The sequence below is a fragment of the Uloborus diversus genome, chromosome 7, assembly GCF_026930045.1.
Source record: "Uloborus diversus isolate 005 chromosome 7, Udiv.v.3.1, whole genome shotgun sequence".
In the NCBI taxonomy this organism is placed as follows: Eukaryota; Metazoa; Arthropoda; class Arachnida; order Araneae; family Uloboridae; genus Uloborus; species Uloborus diversus.
In genome coordinates this window covers 36937869-36959586 of record NC_072737.1, presented here as the reverse complement: position 1 = coordinate 36959586, position 21718 = coordinate 36937869, and the positions used below count along the sequence as shown (strand labels likewise).

At 30.8% G+C, this 21718-nt stretch overlaps 1 protein-coding gene across 2 annotated transcripts in view; it reads left to right on the top strand.

Moving 5' to 3' along the window:
- LOC129227064 (CCR4-NOT transcription complex subunit 4-like) overlaps positions 1-21718 on the top strand; it is a 61593-nt gene that overhangs the window by 18798 nt on the left and 21077 nt on the right. For both annotated transcript variants that reach the window (XM_054861709.1, XM_054861708.1), the window contains exons 5-10: positions 3071-3117; positions 4121-4210; positions 8247-8400; positions 11328-11492; positions 13039-13106; positions 18972-19034. In XM_054861709.1, the coding sequence (XP_054717684.1) occupies positions 3071-3117; positions 4121-4210; positions 8247-8400; positions 11328-11492; positions 13039-13106; positions 18972-19034 (587 nt within the window). The remainder of the gene's footprint in view (positions 1-3070; positions 3118-4120; positions 4211-8246; positions 8401-11327; positions 11493-13038; positions 13107-18971; positions 19035-21718) is intronic.

Here is a 21718-nt window from a genome sequence, read left to right as displayed (position 1 = left end):
ACTGAGCAACTGAGCATCTAGTGATGAACGAAATGGGGAATAGACGCCAGACGGACGAGTCTATCTCTAACCTGGAGGGGAGGAAGCTATACTGCACGTGCGCCGCGGCGGATGAGTCTACTCACTGACAAAGAATTTTAACTGTTTTCAAATAATTTAGTTTTTTTACAGAGAGAGGTTCCGGAACGCCGTTCCGCCTGAAATCGAGCACTGTGTATTAATGCAATTATAACATATTACCATGATTCATCAGTTATCAAATCATGTACAGTCAAACCCCGTTTTGTTGTTGAAATTGTTGTGACACAAAGATTTACAAAAACTAAAGACGTACCGAGTACTCGGTAACTACTCGGTACTCGGCCTACTCTGCCAACTTGCCGAGTACTCGGTACTCGGCCAATACCGAGTAGTTGTAAAAAATTGAATATTGTCCAAAACAGATATTAAAATTTATAAAAAAGTGCAATCACATACAATATTCTGCAATTATTTACAAGCCAAATTTAAATTTTGAGAATAATGAAGTTTGTAATGCTTCAATGGAATAAATCTTTATTTTAATGTCCCCAAAGTTAAAAACTTATTTATTAAAGATTGTGCAAAAGAGTAAGTATAGAAAATATGGAATTTTTATATTAAAAATGGATTTTTGCTACAAACAAAAATTAGTTATAAGAAATATAAAAATACCTTTGCTTAAAAAATAAAAGGAAATAAAACAATGTTAAAAGCACAGTGCAGTTACGTGTTTTGGCATTGCAAGTAATTCCTTTCTCAATGCACAAAATATGAGCTAAGATATCCGACAAAAATCGGATTTATTTGTTGAATGTCTTTACATTCTTTAGCTCACATTTTATGCACTGAAAAAGACATTCCTTGTAACGCAGTAATTTTTTTCAATTTTCTGACGATTATGCCGATAATTATTAACAATATAACACCTTGTACACATGTTTAAGTACCATTCTAAGTTTTTTTGCTTTAATAAATTCTTTTATGTGCCATGTTTAGACTTTTGATGCTTTCATTTTGATTAATACAATCTCTTTGCATCCGATATGAGAATCGAATTTTTTTTTTTTAAATGCTGATTAGGCTTTTTTGGAGGGCAAATAAATGAAATTTCTTTTTATTCTTATAAAAATCACGTAGTTAAATTTTCAAGCCAAATTCTGTGTCCTTTATGAGAGTCTAAAAGTTAAAATGTAAATCGCTGGTTTAATTTGATTTTTGCTTCAATTACGTCGATTGTTATTAATAATGCGTTTATTGTAGAGCTCCAAAATGCAATTCTAAAATAATTTACTTAAATTCTTTTATGTGTCGTTCTTTATACTTTTATCGTGTTCACTTTGAAAAACGCAATCTCTTTGCATCTGCCACGGGTATAAGATTTTTTGCATTTATGATGCTTACTATGCTTTGCAAAGAGGCAAAAAAAATTAAGTTCATTTATATTTTTATTAAAATCATTAAATTGAAAAGTTTTTAACAAAATTCATGCTCTTTAATAGTGTCGAAAGTCAGTTAAGTACGAAATCGCTGGCTGAAATGTATTTTTGTTTCAACTTTTTAAAGTGTTGTAATACATACATAACATCAGTAGTAAGCAGGGTTTGTAATTTTTGCATTAAAAAAATCTTTTTTATTTAAATCATTTTTTCAAAATTTTATTTTAAATTTGTAGATATTATTTACTTAACATGAATAAACATAACATATTTCATACAATAGATGAAAGAGCAACTTAATAGTTAAACAGTGGTACCACTATTTCCTAGAATTGTAATTTTCATACTTTTTAGATGAAAAACTCTTAAAATTTAAAATTTGTCAGTTTTCTATGTTTATCAGCACAGAGTCGCACAAAAGTTTTGAGATGGTCTATAAAATTTTGATCTGTTTTGAAGATTAAAATATTTTGTACATTTTTTTTCAAAAGGATCCATAATATTTAACTGAATTTTCTGTATTTCAATCTTTTATGAGTAACCTTATGTTACTCATATGTTACTTATTTATGCCAAAATCAAACACAAGCTTCGCCGAAAATTGTTTGTTGTGTTTGAAATTAGTTGTTTTGTATCCTGTAAATATTTCAATTATTTTGATAGTTGAAAGTTATTTTGACCTCTACTACTTTCTGTTGGCTTATTATAGTTCTTATTTTAGCAATTATTTTATTTTTTAAAGTCTTTTTTTTTTTTTTTTTGGTTTTGAAATTGTTAGTACCTGTTTCGTTTTCGGGAAAATACTAATTTTCACTCATTATCACTTATTTTTTTATTAATTTTGAAAATAAAACATATTTCAACAGTTACCCCCCCCCCCCTCCCATATTTGAATTAGATTCGGAGACAGCTCACGTCTAAGAAGCAGTAAATGCATATTTTACTATAAATTTAGTATGTTTCTGTATTAAATATATTGTATAAAAGCAAAAATAAATATTATTAGAGTTGTACATATGTTTTCTGAAATACGTTTTTAAAAATGCAGCTTTAAAGAAACTAGTCCTGAAAAATTAAAATGAACTCCTGCAAACCTAATTAAAATCTCCTTAAATTTAATTTTCAAAGTAGAGTATGAACCCTGTTTAGAGGAAATTCAATATCAATTTGACTAGGTAACAATTTAGAATTCCTCTATAAAGTGTGATATACATGTAATATCAAAAACTGTTTTTTTTTTACTAAAAAACAACTGCATAAAAGTAATAACAACTATCACACTTGGGTAGATTTGCTCAACAAAAGGCTTAACTGCTTTGTTTTAAAAGCAAACTGATTGTTGTCATTTGTAAGAAATAAATAAAGGCCTGTTTTGCATCCAGACAGTCTGTAATTCTTTATAAGTTATCATTTTAAAAACTTAAAATTGCTTTTTATGTTAGTATTTCAAATAAATACAAGAATAAAAAAATGTAACCATGGCTCTACCTGGAATTTGTTTTATGTTAATGTTTAACCTACCTGAGACACTAATTTTAAATTGTTCATTTAATTAATATCAGAAATTTGTTTTGTACACTTTTATATTAATGTGCTTTTATTGCATTTTATAGCTGTATTCTGAAGATCCTGCAAACTTCAAGCCTCTTACACCTGAAGAGTAAGCATTTTTAATTAATATAAAAAAGGTTTTCAAACTGTTGTCTACCCATTGGTAGTCATGAATGTCGGCCGTTGTGAGAGAGAGTGAGTGAATGAGTTTGTGAATCTAGTTATTTCACTGTAGGAATCAAAGCTTGTTGATCTTTTTGTTATCAATTATAAATTAATGTTGCTAGTCTTATTTTTTGTCTCACTGAATAGTTCAAATATACAGTATCATGCAAGAAAAAGTATCTCTATTTCATATTACAGTTCATTTTGACAAAAAATCATATTTTGTGGCAAAAATATTGTTTTATGTCTTTCAGGGATGTTTGCAATCCGAAAGTTTTGGGTTGGCGTTTCCTGAAAATTTTGAGCTGGTAACACATTTTAAAACAAAAAAGCTAATTTTAAAAAAGGAAAGGTTTTTTAAAATGGTTGTTTTCAATGATTTCAATGATTTTCTGTGCATATTTGAAGAATTTTTATAGGAGGGGGTGGAAGGCCTTATAGTTCCAACTTCCTTATAGTTTCTGAAAATTCCAATCTTCAGAAAATTCTGCTTGTGTCCACTATCTTCAAACAATACGAAGTTAATCTAATGCTTTATCAATGCAGTTCAGCTTTAGTGATGTTTGTTAGATTAACATGATTTATTGTACAGTCTATGTAGGAGCTGTATATTTAATCAAAGTAAAAAGTGAATGATTGGCGTACTTATCTTATAGTTATGTTCTTGCTATCATAAATTAATCTGTTTGAGCATAAAATAAATTTTAAACTACAAATATGATTCGGATAAACATGGGCCGGATAAACCAGGTTCTATTGTACTAGCAGTGGAAACTACATGTACTTGTTTCATGATTGCAATAAAATTAACCAGTGGTTTATTTTTCTCTCATAACGCCTTAGTTTTTCGTAACTCTGAAAGATAAAAATAAGTTTGACTGAAAATTTATGCTGCAGCTGGTTGGATTTTCTTGGGTTGTAAAAATGTGCTGTATTTATAATTTTAGATTGCAAAAATTGAAAACTCAGAAAAAGGCCAAAGAGTCTCAGAAAAAGCAAAAAATTCTGGAAAGTCGAAAGCAGCTGGCAAATGTGAGGTAAATAAAGTTAATTACTTAATTTTATGTCATCTAAACAGAAATATTTGTGTTTGTAATTTCACAATGTCTAATATTTTGCTTTTTGCATGTATATGTTGGAACTTAATTCTGAAACTGGACAGTGTTCAAAGAAAAAAGTGCTCATAGTACTAATGAATCAATGACAAATTCACAAAGTCGGAAATGCAACATTAATTTCTGAGTTTGTGGGCTTGGAATTAGATTAATTCATGATTTGGAGAAATCAGTAGTGATCCAAGTCCGATTTAAAGCTAGCGAGTTTGGGAATTTAGCACCAGAGAGAGAGAGCGTTATTAGTGGTATTCTGCAGCAGTACAGTACATACATTAACTTTTCTGCATTTGAAGTAAAATTTAAGCATTAAACTTTTTCATGCATCAATCCTGATTTTTTACTCAGTTTGAATTACAATTACATCCTTTTCTGCAACTCACTCATTTTTGTCTTGTCTACTATATGAACGTACTGCTTATAAATTAATAACTTTGTTAATGATTTTTTTCAACTCTTCCTAATTTTTATCTTTTTTTTTTTTTTGGAACCTATGCGCTCATTCTTTTGTCAAACTTATTCGAAAATTTATCGAATTACATCCAAGTTAAGATAAATAAATACGTTTGTGCTGAACAGTAAAGTAAGACAAAACAACATTAGAAGAAGCACAAATTTGTAAATTACAGCAGACACGTGTTTCGGCGTTACAGGGAACGCCTTTTTCAATGCAAAAAATAATGAGCTTATGGCTGAAAAGACATCCGACAAAAGCCCAGAGCAGATAAGCATGCAGCTTAAAAGATAAAAACAGCGGATTAGCCAAACACCAATGACAAAGTTATAAACCGATCAGGAACCAATAGGAATGCAAGCAAAGGCCAAGAGCTTTCTCTTAGGTACGAACCCAGGAAGAAAGAATTCAATTGGACAAAGATTAAGCCGAAGCTTAAACAAAAAGAAAAGAAATTGTCAGTAACCGTGAACCGCAAGAAAGGAAAGGCTAAATGGAAAACCATGAAATAAAATAAACAGAAACAAAAAATATTTGAAAAAAGGAAAAATAGATAAATAGAAGAAAATTGGGGGGGGGGTGTCAATCAAGACAAAAAGGTAAAAATAAACAAAGGAAGATTGATAAAAATGAATGGGAAAAAGGGGGGGGGAATGGGGAAAGGACAGTATTAAAGATATGCGAGCCAAATGTTAGAAAAATATGGAACTGCACTAAGATCGTTAACTAAGTTAGAACTGTTCCTCAAAATATGAAAGGATTCCCAAAAGTCAAGATCTGATGAATTGGGGCATTTTTGGATAATCTGATAAGAGTTAAAATCAAAAGAGTGATTCGAATCCCAACAGTGTTGAGCAATACTAGACTTATTTAATTGTTGTTTTTCCACATAATTTTGATGCTCTTTCAAGCAAATTTTTAAAGCACGCCGAGTCTGTCCAATATAGGCAAGTTTACAACTACAATTAATTCTATAAATTCCACAACAATTAAGAGGGTGAATAGGATCTTTAAGAGAAGAGAAAGAAAGTTAAGTTATTAATAGGAGAGAACACCACCTGGAATTGGAAACGTTTTAGAATCTTAGCAACCTGATAGCTTACAGATGGAAAGAAAGGCAAAACAACCAAATTCTTTCTGATGAAGGTTCGGTTAAGAACATTAGTTTGGGATTTATTTGAAAGTTTTTTATAAATGGAATCAATCAAAGTCGGCGGATAGTCTCTATCAATTGCCACAGCTTTAAGATAATTAAGTTCCACTTTGAGAAGTTCAGACGAAGAACAGATATTAATTGCGCGATAAACAAAAGAATTGAAAGCAGAATATTTTTGATTTGGAGGATGAGACGATAGTCTATGAGGAGGTAAAGAAACAGCAAAAGGTTTGCGATAAACAGTAGTTTCAAAACCAATTTCAGTACGAGAAACAAGTACATCAAAAAATGAAATGCAATTATTCCATTCTTTCTCACAAGAAAACTGAATATGAGGATCAATGGAGTTTAAAATAGATAAAACCTCATCACTCTCAAACTGATTCTGATTTTCTTCTATTTACTGTCCTTTCCCCATCCCCCCCCCTTTTTTCCCATTCATTTTTATCGATCTTCCTTTGTTTATTTTTACCTTTTTGTCTTGATTGACACCCCCCCTCCCATTTTCTTCTATTTATCTTTATTTTTCCTTTTTTCGAATATTTTTTGTTTCTGTTTATTTTATTTCATGGTTTTCCATTTAGCCTTTCCTTTCTTGCGGTTCACGGTTACTGACAATTTCTTTTCTTTTTGTTTAAGCTTCAGCTTAATCTTTGTCCAATTGAATTCTTTCTTCCTGGGTTCGTACCTAAGAGAAAGCTCTTGGCCTTTGCTTGCATTCCTATTGGTTCCTGATCGGTTTATAACTTTGTCATTGGTGTTTGGCTAATCCGCTGTTTTTATCTTTTAAGCTGCATACTTATCTGCTCCTGGCTTTTGTCGGATGTCTTTTCATCCATAAGCTCATTATTTTTTGCATTGAAAAAGGCGTTCCCTGTAACGCCCAAACACGTGTCTGCTATAATTTACAAATTTGTGCTTCTTCTAACGTTGTTTTGTCTTACTTTTCATCCAAGTTAGATCATAATTTGACAGCAAAATATTGGAATTACAGTAGGACTTCTGTATATCAAAGTAGCAAATTGCCGGAAAAAAAATTTGATATATAGAAATTTCGATACATAGAAACAATCTTATTTCATCCTAAAAATCTCCTAAAACATTAGAATTAAAGCTAGTTTTCGTGTATAAAACCAATTTCTAATTTATACGAGCATCGGATTAAATGAAAGTTAATAATTAAAAAAGGTAACAGAAACGACATTTTTTGCACCTTCATACATCTTCATTCGACAATTCAACTTGATCTGCAACATTAGGGGATTTTTGTTTTAAAAATATAATCGAGAGAAAAGTGAAAATCAATCTACTTAACTTGAATGATTTTTACTGAAGCTAAAACGACTAGGAATGATAATCAACAGACAAAAGGGATGACTTAAAACTGATTATACAATGTTACGGGTTACAACTAAGACATTTGAAATAAACTTGGGGGAATTTAAGAACTCCAGAACGAAACAACGACCTATCTACACACCCCCTCAACCCCAGATTCCTTGAGTTTCGTAGCAACCTTTAGTGAACATAATTGTCTCCCCTAACCTTTATTTTTCATGAGACAAATAGTCTAAAGTGGAAAAAAATCTACATAATGTCTCGAAAAAAAATTCGATATATAGAGATTTTTTTGATATATAGAAACAATTTTTCTATGTAATGAACATAGAAATTTTTCTGGCAATTTCGATACATAGAAAATTTTGAAATGTGGAAGTTTGCTATATGGAGGTTCAACTGTATTTTCTACTAGCTTTGAGCTTCCTCATAAAATTTTACTTCAGTCCACTATCACCCCTGGTTACTTCAAAAATTTTGTGTAATTAAATTTGCCAGGAAGAAAGTTTCATTAAAAAAACTTGCTTTGTTGTTTGAATTATTAAATATTGAACTTTAAAAGCTCAGATTAACTATAAAGTATTTATATATTCTCAGTGCATTTTCTATAACCTTTCTTTAATAGCACAAATTTTCAAAAAAAAAAAAAAAGTCACCAGTTTTGGAGTTACAAGGAATTGCTTTATCAATGTAAAATTTGCAGAGGGATCTAAGCTTGTGGTTGCAAGAACATGCAAATAAAGTGACGTAAGGAGTATAAATGTTCACAAAAAACATGTTTGAAATTACTCATGCGAATTTGGTCTCTTTCAATATTGGTGTACTTATTTTACCTTTCAGCTCAAGGGCGATTACTTATTTTGAACCTTTTTGTGTTTCAGTTACTTTCCAAAATGTCACTAAATTATTTTTCTTAAATTATTCCAGTTATTGTTATTGATGTGAATGATTATTATTATTTTATTTTTTATCAATTATTCAAATATATTTTCTTTTCTCTGTGTATCAAATAGGATTTTGCAGAAAAACCTAGTTTTTGTTGTTGGACTTCCTCAGGGTTTAGATTCTGACGTCGAACGAAAACAGAAAATATTCCAACCGTTTGAGGGTGTGGGTCCAATTTTAAAAAGTTCTTTGAATGATAAAACGTCTTATGCTGGAGCACAGGTGAGTAAAAAGTCATCATATAATCTCTGAATAAACAGTGCATAAAAAAAAATTAAAAAACAATTTCAGTTTAGTTAATATAATGTGGGCAATATGTGACATTATGTTATTTTAATGCTCCTATCTTTTATTGTGATTATTTTGTGCCTTGGTTTGTCTAAAACATGAAATTTTGTTTGTAAAATATGAAATTGTATGATGAGACATAGTTTTATGGTTCCCTTTTATCAGGAGTGATTGTATTCCGGCTGTATACTAGAACAAGAAAATCGCCCGTCAATGTATGACGCGTGAAAATTGCTTCAACATTTGAATGAAGAAATTGCCTGTTTTGTGATATGTTAGTTGAAATTTTAACCCTAACTCAAGTGGATGAACCCTAAACTCCAGTAGATAGCTTTCATTGTTGACTATTTTTACATTTCTTCATTCTCCTAAAATGACAAGTTTTATCAGTAAAACAGTTAAGTTACCGGATCCAGTTCAGCCCTGTCAAAATAAAGCATTTCCCTGCATGTCAATTATCAAATTATCATGCTGTGGCTCAAGTTTCATTGTTGATGATGTCAGCGATACTCAATCATTGGCTATTATATATGTGAGGATTCCAGTTATTTTTGTGCTTGAATACTGTGCAGGGTGGGGGTTTTGCCGTTTAAAACCTGTTTTTGACATGACATGCCAAATGAAAGTTTGAAATGTCTAAAAGTTAAGTGCTAATTGCTGACTTAATTTTATTTTTGGTTGAATTGTTTTGAGTTGCTTATGTACGTAAAATCTCTAGTATATATTTCACTTTGGTATTAACAAATACTTGAAGTTTTTGAATCATTTCATAATGTTTTGTTTAGGAGATTTATACTGCATCCAGTTGAATTCTTTTCCTTATAATCAGTAGCGAGTGCAATATTTTTTTTATAATTTCAAAATATTTCCTTGGGACAAAATGAAACTCTGTTGTGATTCTTTTGATTTCACTTTTGGGTCATTCCATCTCAAGTGATCCAAAATTAGAGAAATTTTTTCACTCACATTTTTGTATTTCTTTGAAATTTTGCTCATAGATTGTACTTTTCAAGGTAATCAAAAGTCCAAAAACCAAAAAAGAAACATCTAAAACCCCTCGATTACAGGAAAAGCTCTTAAAACAAAAGCCAGAATTTTATCTGTATATATTCAAGAGAAAAAATGGCAACAGATCTCTCATATAATGATTTTCTTCATGCTACAAATTTTAATAAAAGCATTGTTACAAAAAGTTGAGATGAAGCACTGAATAATAATTTGAATGGAAGAAAGCCTTCGAAAAATAGGGATTTTTATGTTGAAATCTAAGCTTCATAATTAGTAGTTTTTAATTGATATCTCTGCCAATTATAATCTGAGATTATGTTAAATAGCCAAACATAAAGACGAGAAAATTACGAATCTATCAGTACCTGGTTCAATGGTTAGTTTTACTGCCATTTGGGTGAAGTAACTCGGACATATAGATACATAGATACATAGTTACATACATAGGTACATACACTCAGTTTTTAATTATATAAGATATGCAAAATAAGCAGTATGTTGCTGCCCTTAAGCTAAGGCAGAACTACATGTAAAATACTGACAGCCTGGTTATGGCATCCAGAAACCGTAGTTTCGTCTTCGTCATGCACTTATTAGTCTGGAATAGTTAATAATGAACCTGAAGCTTGGTTGCCACACATGCAGGAAAAACAGAGAAAACCTGAAATTGTTATAAGAAAAGGAAATGACCTGAAATGGTAGGAAAAAGTCTCCTAGCATTGAAATTTTTGGAAAAATGGTGGAATTCATTTCAATCTTTTCCACAATCTCAATCCTTAAAGGGTGAAATCTTCATATGTGGAAGAATGCTGAAGCACAGAAGTGATGAGTTCTGGCTACTCAAATTTTCCCAGATGGTTAAGATAACGTAAATTCAAGTCTCAATTTGAAATAATTAACACAATAAGACTAAAAAAAAATCAATCAAATAAAATGTCAATTATCTTGCAATGTACGTTATTTTCATATATTCCTGATTAGAAAGCATTTATGGAAGCTTGAGGTTAATCACTACAAGTTAAGTGGTAGCTACATGTTTTTTTCTTTGGGAGTGCTAAATCGTAAAGGATTCTTTTCTTCCTGTTATTCTTCCAACTCTTTTTGTTCCCTTTTCTTTTGTTCTTAGTTTTCAGAATAAAATATTTGTTAAAAAAAGGAGAGGGGGGATTTTAGAATTTAAATTTAATTATTAATTGCAGTAAATATTTAGCATATGCTTATATTTTTGAAGCATACAGAGCTATAATTTTTCTTTTGGACCTTTACTTAGGAAAGGAAAATTTGTTTAAATGTATTTCATCACAATTGTAAGGTTTTTTTCATTGACACTGTTACAGTTGAAAAAGTTACATAATAACAAGGACAGGCTTTGTTCAAAAATATACAAGGAAGCATTCTTGCAGCGTTCAAGATTGACTACAAACATTCAAGCATCAGGGTACTTGGCAGTTAAGATTTCTCACAATATGCTCAATCATACTAAGTTGGCTCGAAAAACATGACTTGGCTATAGAAAATGTTTAAAAATGATAAAAATAGTGAAAAAATCATTTAGAGAGAGTTTTGAATGAAGTAAAATGTTTGCAAAAACAAAAATGTTTGCTCAACACAATTGCTGGGAGGAAAAAAAGATATCAGTCAGAAATTCTAAATTTTTCAAAGTATTTGTAAAATCTTATAACATATAGAGTATGTAATTCAATTTTTATAAATTTGTATTATCTTAACTCAAATTTTGATATGTTTCATTTTTGTAAACATAACATACTGACTAATAATTTACATTTAATATATATAATATACTTTGAAAACAAATAAAAGTATAACTATGAGTTATTTCTTTTCTTTTTAAGGGTCCTAGTGCTTGTGCTTACATTGTTTATCAAAAAAGTGAAGATGCAGTCAAAGCTATCAAACAGTATTCTAATTTTAAAATTGAAGGTCGAACACTAAAAGTTTCTCTTGGTACTACAAAGTATTGCTGCAATTTCCTTAAAAATATGCCTTGTCATAATAAAGTAAGTTTAACCTTATTTGAAATGCATTCAACTCATGATAATGTAAAACTGCTTAAAAATAATGTAATCCTTGTGCCTGATGTTTAGAGAACAAAAAACCATTCTAAAATAATTAAATTAAAATCCCTTGAAAAAAGTGTTTTACAAATTAAAAATAAGAGCATGTTTTATGCATTTAGTATTATTTTTTAAATAGTTTCATGTGTATGTTAATGAAAAATGTACTTATCAAGATTTTCGCAAATTGGCAGGCAGGTACGGCAAAATCACTTTTCTTTTCCTCCTTCTGTCAGAAGTTAGTGATTTTCTGTTGCAAGTAAACTTTTTATTGCTCTTGTGTTTTTCTTGCATTTCAAATCTAAATAGCTTATGTAAATTTATTTATATTTTTTAACAAAGTGGCTCAATGGTAGTGCTTCCCACTTCAACGCCGCAGGCCCCCGTTTAAATTCCCGGGTCAGGCATGGCCAACTCATCTTATATCCCTTCAGTGGGTTGATAAAATGATGCTAAGAGTGCTTGGGAACTAAACCCTGGGGGTTCCACATTGGCTGACCACCTAACAGGAACGTCTGCCTTGCTACCCAGAGCCCTTGTTCAAGAAAACTGAGATGGGTACATTAGGCCTTGGTCCTTATGGACTTTAGCACCACTGGGTTTGATTTATATTTTTAAAATGCTTTAGAAACAAGTGTAAGATTTCCAAGTCTAGTCTGTAAATGTACATTTTTTAGAAACTGTTATTTCTAAACCCAAATAAAATGTTTATATTTTCATTGGGGTTGAATAATACAATTTTTTCTTTTCATCTTTTATTTGATTTTTTTTTTTTTTTTTTTTTTTTTGTGATACATTTATAACTTTACAAAAACTGAACCCTGTTTTCAAATTCAGAAACAAAATCTGATTCAATGCCAATTGTATTTTTGCAAAAGTATTAGTCTAGGTCTTATAAATTTACAAAGACAGGAAAGACCATTTGTAAAGTGGCACTCCTGGATTCTTAATTTGTTCACCATGGAATTTTGTTGACTTGTTTCTAAAACAAAAATAAACTGATTGCTCTTTATCTATAGTACTTTCATGTGTGATAATGAACTTTCTGTCAGCTCAAATTTATAAACAATGTTTCTTCATGATATTGATTTAACTCCTTTTAAGTGAATAGAACTGTCTCATGCTAATATAGAGAAGTGGCAGAAAAATAACATTATTTTAAGTTCTTACACCAGTTCATGGACAGAAATGAGCTTCAACTACATTAATGACACTGAAATTTTTACATTTAAATAAAATTTGAGATACTTGAAAACTACTATTTACAAATATTATTTGTAAATAGTAGAATTATTATTATTATTTTTTTTTTTTTTTTTTGATAAAGTTTTCTAATTTTTATTACATAGTGTTAAAAAGCATTGTTATTAAAGGCTTTTAAAATTAGTGATGATGAAATGTTTAAGGGAATCAACTTCAACTGCTCATTTTTGCAAGTTATGTTTTTATCTTATTTATTTATGTGTTTATCTTTTTAAATATTTTACAGGAATGCATGTATTTACATGAATTAGCTAATGATGATGCATGTTTTACTAAAGAAGAAATACATGCTGGGTAAGAAACTGAAATTTCAAAATGTTATCTTTTCTTTACTTTTAAAACTACTTTTAATTTATAACAACTGTTTCGTTAATGTTTTTTGTATACACACATGTACAAATACAGAGACAGACAAAAACTGTTAAATCTTAAGAGCCAGGAAGAAATTATTGTTGCCCAACAATTTATTTCTTTGCTGTTCTTATTAATATTCAATTTAAATTAGGTTTTTTAAAAGTTATTTGCCAAGTTTTTTTTATTATTTTTTTTTATTTTATCTAATTTTTTTTTTTTATTATTATTTACACAAAATCGTGTAGCATTAATTACTGACTGAGTGCTGTCATTCAGGCAGCAAGGGGGAAAGGAAACTTGAATCAATTGAGTTTTCTAACATTATGCTCAGTTATGCTAGAATGGTCTTTGGCACATATAGTCTTGCAGTAGAAAAGGTTGCAAAGTAAGAAAAAGAGTAAATTAAGTATTAAGAAAGTTTGGAGTAAAATAAAATGCTCTTGCATTGAAAGGGAAACAAACTTTTAGACAACACAATTGCAGAGACAAAAAACAAGTATGAATTGGCAATTTCTTATCTTTCAAAGCATTTGTAATCAATGAAATTAAATTTAAGTTTGTCTTAACCCAAGTTTTGATTTATAGATATTTTTTAAGCATTATTTGGTTAGTAAGGTAGGTTTAGTTTCAATAAAAATTATACTTCATTGATATTAAATAACGTAAGTCAACATTCATTCACCGGGAATTTTTCTAAAATAGACTGGAAAACGTGGAAATGTCAAGGAATTTCATCTTGAACTTTGGTGGCAACCCTGGTGTGAAACATAGTTGCCATATACCGTCAAACCTGTCTACAATGATACTCTGGGGACCGAGAAAAATATTGTTATTGACAGATTATCCTTGTAGACAATTTGAAAAAAAAACATTTCAAATTCAAAAATATAGTTTTACAGCCTTAAATACAATTTAAAATGAAAGTTTTGCGATGTAAAAGGTATGTGCGTTAAAGGTATTATGAACACCAGTTTATTTCATAGAAAATGTAGTTTTTTTTTCTTTTCCAATAATATGTGTTAATTTTTTTAAATACTTTTCTCATGCAAATCACGTCAAAAACGAATTTTGCTCAAATTATGGTCTTTCCAAATTACGTGGAAGCGATCCTCTACAAATAAAATTGTAAAAAACAAACAGAGAAGGAAAAATCCCTCGTTCCTAGTATGGCAGTATGGCGCCATTTCTAAAGAAATAAACAGCTATATACATTTCAATCGTCGCTTCATCCCCCTCCTTTGACCCCTCAGCTACAAAATGGTAGACTAACATTAGAAATAATCCGTTCTTTTCTTATCTCACATTCCAGACATTATGGAGTTATTTTTTGAGACATAAGGAAAAAAAAAATCTAGTTCTTCAATGAGCTTACAGAGAGAAAAAAACATTGTGTCCATGTTTTGTTAGAAAATGATTATTGTTGTACGCAGGTTTAAAATGCATTAAGTAAATAGGAAATTTGCCGGGATCAAAAGGGAATATCATTGTAGGCAGGTTTATTGTTATGGACAGTATCGTTAAACACAGGTTTTACTGTTATGGTCATTCACAAAATAGAATCAGATGAGAAGCTTAAGTGCCTAACTTTATAAGAACAAAGGAGAATCGAATGATTATTTAAACAAATTAAAGAAAATAACTCAATGTGCTGTTTTTTTTTTTATTATTTGAAATGGTTTTCTTGAAAAATGAAAACTTTATGTTTCATCTTATCCTCATTGCTCTGCAAGGCTCTATTGTAAGAAAGTCTAGTATTTCAACTAAATTGTGTTTTTATGAGGATTTTTTATTTTAAAACCATTTTTATCCTACTAGTTTCCAATCAGGGGCAGCATTTCATTCGGGGGGTCTAGTTTCTTAAGTATGTATTACCACAGTGCGGTAACAAACAGACATTAGCTAACAGGAAGTGGTCATAAAATCGGTTTAATATGAATAAAAATTAGTGCTTAGAAGCAATTAAAATTTTGATTCATTTTCTAATAAGTTATCATACAAAACATCTCAATACTGAAGTTTTTATACCTTTTGGAAAAGTTTTACAGGGTTCGTACGGGTCATGGAAATCCTGGGAAGTCATGGAAAAAAAAAATAAGCAAATTTCAGACCTGGAAAAGTCATGGAAAATTGAAAATTTCACTGAAGGTCATGGAAATGTATTTCAAGTCATGGAAAAATGTCCTGGACAAAGAGAAAGTAACAGTAACTAAAAGAGCATTAGAAATCTTGAGTGATTTAACAATATAATACATAAAAGCAATTAAAAGTGGAGAATTGAACGATCCCGAAATCAAATCTTAATTTTAAAATCTCATTACATCCACTTCTGTCGCAGCCACTTGCCTTTTTTGCAAAGTGATTTTACTGCTTAAGCATCACTCACATTTTGAATTTACTATTATTTTCAACATTTCTTATGTTTTATATTCTGTAGTAGCGAACTTGCACGTTCCTGGTTTTGCCACGCCCAATCAAAAAACTCAATTCAATTGCATCAAAGTTCATTTCCATCACTCTTAAAAACTTTATTGTTAAATTTATCAGAGTTTATTTTAATTTGTTGAAGGTTTTAGAGAATAAAAATCTTTAGTCAGGTGATAGAAGACAGAAAAAGGAGAATTCTAATGCTCTAAACATTAGTGCCCATACATACAGCCTGCTAAACTAATCCATGCGGCCCACTGCTACGTTCAATGTCAGGAATTAAACATTATGTTCTGGACCTATTGATTTATATGCATTTGAAAATGTGCAAATAAATAAACAAAGCAAGTACTTCTGAATCAGAAGATTTATTCAATTCTGAATGTTTTTTTTACATAAATATCTTGTTTTGAAACAAAGAACTAAACTATGTGACTTTACTTTACAGAACCAAAATACTGTTCAGTTATATGGATGATTAAATGCACTGTTGACACTAAAAGGCAACTTTTGAAGCAAATTTATTGAAACTTAGTGATGACTCATTCAACCTTTGTCCCATTCCTTAACATTCTGCCTGTGTATAACAATCATATTAGACATTTAAGCATCATCATATTCGATTCACTGCATTTTTACTTTACTTAAATTTATATGATGAAGACAAATAAGAATAGTTTAGTTTTTTAAGTGTACACTGATATTTTTTCCACTATGAGTAATTGCTTCAATGAGGCAGTGGCATTCATGTAGAAGTTTTGCTAATGCTCATTTCCAGAAATTGGAAAGTTTTATATTAAATAGTGCTATTCTCTTCGTATAACAAGGTCATGAAAATTTTTATTGAAGTCATGAAAAAGTCTTGGAAAAGTCATGGATTTTTTTAATCGAAATAGAGTATGAACCCTGGTTTTAATGCATGATTTTTGGAATTCGGAAGAGCAGGGAATTGTGTTACTATCAGTGCCCAGTGTCATGCTGTTTTGCCAGTACAGCTAAATAGAAAAGGTCTTTTCTTTCTTTCTTTTTTTTTTGCCCATTGTGCTTCGAAAATATTTATCTAACCTAACAAAAATCTTTCTCTACCAGCTGAGCTGATTGGAATAGTTAAAAAATAATTGAAGAAACAAAGTTACGTATGAAAACTCTTTTTATGCCTTGCTCTTCAAAATCACACCGGCAACTTCAAAAATTGAGAGGGGCTTTTCATCATTAAGTAATCGAGTCTTGTCGGCGCTGTCAGCTTCAGTGAGATGTCATCTACCACCAGCTCTGTTATTCACTATTCCAGGCTGAAGAGTCCATAACAAGGACGGAACTGCAGTCTCTGGATGTGATAACCGGTCTGTCGGAATATTGCTTGTAATTTTTCTTGCCTAGTGCTAAAAATTTTACTCATAATTGAAACATTTTATTTTTCGTTTTCAAAAATTCCAATCCAGGTTGTTGAGCCAACCATGCAGAAAAAGAATTATCATCAAATCTTGAGTTAATTTTATTCGAAATGAACTTTTTCACCATTGAAAGAATCATTTTGCAATGATTCTCACAGTCGTCAAATCACTGCTTTGAAGTTATAGAGAAAGGTTTTTATGGTTTTAACTCATGAAGACCATCTTGTGTCACTCTGAGATTGCATAACTATAGAGCCCCATAAAAGGTATTTGTTGATATGTTTTTTTTTTGTTTGAGCTACTGAATCGTGTTTCTAGCAAAAGAAAGCGATGAACACTCATTAAATAAATATACAGCGTGCAGCCACACCACTTTGCACGAGTCTCTCATATTGGACATACCATCGTTACACTGGGCACACAAGTATGAAATATTTAGTCGTGATAAGGCCAAAAAATACTTCGTGAATTTCTAAGTCATCATCCAAATAACGAAAAACACTTTTTCTAGTCTGGGAATGTGTCGAGTTTCATCAAATAGTTGCTGAGAACCAGCGAGATTTTTTTAATGACCATTGATTTCCGACTTGCATAAATTGAATTCACCCATTTTCTATCATTCTGCTCAAAAAATTTGGGGGTGCGACCGCCCCCTCTTGGCCCCCCTATTTGCCACCCCTGTTTCAAATCTAGATCTTTATGTTTGGCATAGTCGCCATTGTTGCTCATTCCAAGATGTAAGTTGACAACTCTTTAAGTGCCTAAGTTTTCAAAAACCGAATTAGAAGCTTACTACTACGAAGTTTGCATCAATATTTTTTTACATTGAAAGTAACGCATAACATGTAGTCTTTCTTTTGCAAAAATGTTCCTTTTTTTTACTTAATTCTTATTTTCTTGAAAGCGTTTTCTAGCAATCACACATGTACCCTTTGACCTCCCTTCTGCCACAATCTTCCTCTTGGGATTTTTGCTGATGCCCGCTTCCTTTCTTGGGAAGAAAGAAGAAAGAAACTCCTGTTGGTGGGGAGGGTAAAAAAAAGAGTGAAAAAGAAATGGCTTGAGGAGCAACAGTGCAATAATTAGATTTAGCTTTTGAAATTCGATTGCACTCGTTTCTATAACGCTCTCTCATTTTGTCTGTTGTGCCATTCTACCAGTTACATATTAATACCTTTTTGCAGACTTATTTTCAGCCCTTCTTATATTTAATTTTTTGCTGAAGCCTGCCACATCCATTCAAAAATATTTGTTCCGTTCCATCGGAGTTAATTTAATCCAACAGCATTTGCAGAAATTGTTTGAATTCTGACCAGGCTTACCAAATGTACAGCTCATGAAAATTTTAATGAAATTATACTTATTTTAATTATATTTTACTGTTTTATTACGATAGACATGTAAACACTGGAAGTTAAAGACACTTATACTCAAAGCACGATTTTGTGTTTAAAGCTATTTTACTAATTCAAAAATAATTAATTTTATGCTAATGCTTAAAATGGTTATTAGTGCTCGAAGAAAGTGTTTTTAGGTTTTTTTTATTGATTTTTATACATAATACTGAGCTGCTTCACAAAATTTCAAAATGCTCCTCAAAGGCACCACAGATGCTTCTCAAACTGTTTTTCCAAGGTTGGCAACCCTGGTAGTTGCAATAATTAGTCTGTTTTACTGAATGTATGTTGCTTGTTTTGATTTTTTTTTCAAAAAAAAATAAAGCTTTTCGCAATTTTATCTGTTTCAACTGAGTTTTTTTTATATTTATTTACTTTTGTACATTTAATGCTTCATATAATGTAGTTTCATTAGTTTTTTTTTTTTTTTTTGAAAAAAATATGTTTCTGTGTACTCATTCATATGTTGCTATTAGTAAGTATGACTTGGGAATTGATTGATGATTATTCCTTAAGAAAATGTTTTCTATTTTGTGTTTTAATGTTTTATTTCAAACTTCAAACTTATGTTATATCCTTTTCCCCTTCAGGAAACACTTAGAATATGAAGCAAAATTAATGGAAAAGATTTTGCCTAGCTCATCCAATTCTAAGTAAGTCTATTTTGCTTAAAATTCTTTAGTTTTAGGGGAAAACAGGGTACTTGTGAACAATTTTTTTTACTTTTCAAAAAAGTAACTATATTCAATTTCTCAGTGTAAAAGTATCCTCATAGACTAGTCTCTTTGTGTCATGGAATTTTTTGAGATTAAAAAAAAAAACTGTTCATTGACTGAATGGTATTGTTTTTAATTGCCTTCAATTTGTCACATGTTCCTCAGGGGCACATGTGAACAATCCTGAGTCCATATGAACAAGATTAAAAACAAGACAATCGTATTTCAAAGAAAAACTTTTGAATGTTAAACATACGTATATACTAGGGTGGGTCGAAAAGCACTTTATTTTTCTAATCAATTTCTAATAGTGTGGAAAACTTACCCTTGTAGCATCCTAATAACTGGAAAAATAATTAAAAAAATTTAAATAAATTTTGAAATCGCGCAAGAGTTTTCAAGTTGAGATAAAATAGGAAAAATCGGCAATTTTTAAAGATGTATAGTTTTTTCAAGAAATAATTTACTTCATTTCTAATAGTGTAAAAATACACTTTGTAGTTACCGAAATGTATAGAAAAACTTAAGGGCACATTATCAATCATTGAAATTCGCACAGAAACCCTTAAAATACCATTTTTTAAGTAATAGGCATATTATTTCAAAAATTCTTAAACTGACATAAAGCTGTAAAGATGTACCATTAAACATCCGTTTTAATGTTTTACATGCATTTCTCTTATGCTGAAATGACTCAGGACTCACCACGGCGCAGGCCCGTCATTTCGATTTTTTTTCCATGGGGGGGGAGGAGTCTGAAGTTGCAAATTCAATAGAAGTTTCAATTGAAAACAGTAAAAATCACGCTCACCCAATTGTAAATACATATGCAGCCATGGAAAAATTATAAGGACAAGCAAAAAGTCGCCAATTCTAGGTGCCACTTGGTTAGAAAAGTATGCAAATATTTTCATGATAAAAGTACATGAAATGAAACATTTTCAAACAAACTACAAAACCCTTTTGAAAACTATTAAAATGCATGAATTTTTAAGATTTTACAAGTGTGGCACTTGGAAAAAATTATAAGAACACACATTTATTTTGAGACTGAAAACAAAATTTCGCATATTTACTTTTTAGTCGTATCATATGATTATTTACAATAACCCAAAACGGTTACGCATACGCAGTAAGATTGTTCACTTTATCTCGTTTTTTATCAGACCGAACAGCACACAACTCTCTGAAAGTTAAAACAACAAATTGTTGCTCACAAAAAATATATAATGAGTGGATGTGAAATTGCAAGGAAGGTAAGAGATCTAAAACAGTAATTTATAATTTTTTTTTTGAAGAATACAAAAAAAGTATGGCAAGAAAAGCATTCAGGCAAGCTTCCCACCCTTACTAAGCACCAGAAACGGGCCATTGTTCATGGAGCTTGCTTATAAAAACACAGTTCTACTCAAAATAAAAGATACATGAATGTACCTTGCACTAGCTGAACAGTGCATAATGTTTTGCATAAGAATTCCAATGTTACGTAGGCTAAACTACAGTCACATTCACCATTTACAAAGTTTCAAAAGAAGCTTTGATTGTAATTTGCTAAGAAACACGTTTCTTTTGGGTCTCGATGGAAATATGTCGTATTTTCTGTTGAAAATTTTTTTTATTTGCATGGACCAGATGATTTTCACCATTACTGGCATTTGATTTGCTAAATGAAACTTTTTTTTTCCAACCAAAAACTCGGAGACGGTTTTATCATGGGTGTGAGTAAGTTTTGCTGCTAATGGAGCACTATCAATTGTGTCCATTCAATCTTGCTTCAATTCAGAATCATATGTTGATATACTAACTGAAAATTTATTACCTTAAGCACCCCTTATCATAGATGGTGATTATTTGTTTCAACATGACAATGCAAGTTGCCATGTGTCTTGTGGATCACATTAATGGTTTGAGGCCGATTCAGTAATACAGTAAAACCTGTAAATTTGACCACCCTTGTAAGTTGACCACCTGTCTATATTGACCACTTTTGACAGGAACGGAATTAGTCCAATCTCATATAATGAAGGAAAACCTCCCTAACTTGACCACCTGTCTATCTTGATCACTAATGTACGCCAAATTTGGTTTGGAGTATTGTAAAAAACCCTTTGTAAGTTGACCACTTGGTTTATTTTTTTAAAACTTTCTTCAGCAAATTATTTTGTTTTATCATTTATTTATTTATTATTTCTTCTTTTTTTTTTTTTTTTGATAGCTTTCCAAAAATGTTTTTAATGCTTTGATGACAGACTAGCGTTTTACTAACTAAACAGCAGCAGAAAACTTATGCTGCTCTTTATTCTCCAAACTTGTTTTTCATTTGTTGTTCTGTTTGAGATAGCTTTTTGTACTCTGTTCAATGAAAATAGGTGTCAGTAGAAAAGTTCAGTCTTTTCTTTCAGTTGCAATATGTTATGGCACAATAGGAATTGTGCTAAAAAAAAGCAGGCCCGGATCTATACATTTTGGGTCCCCCTGCAACAAAATATGTAGTGCCCCTCCCTGGTGGCCAGCAGTGTCTATTTGTAAAGTGAATAAGCTAGTTTTTTTTTTCTATTTTTTCTTCAATTTCTAGGCCGTTAGCCCCTTTAAGGACCTGGGCCCTCGCACTGCGGATACGC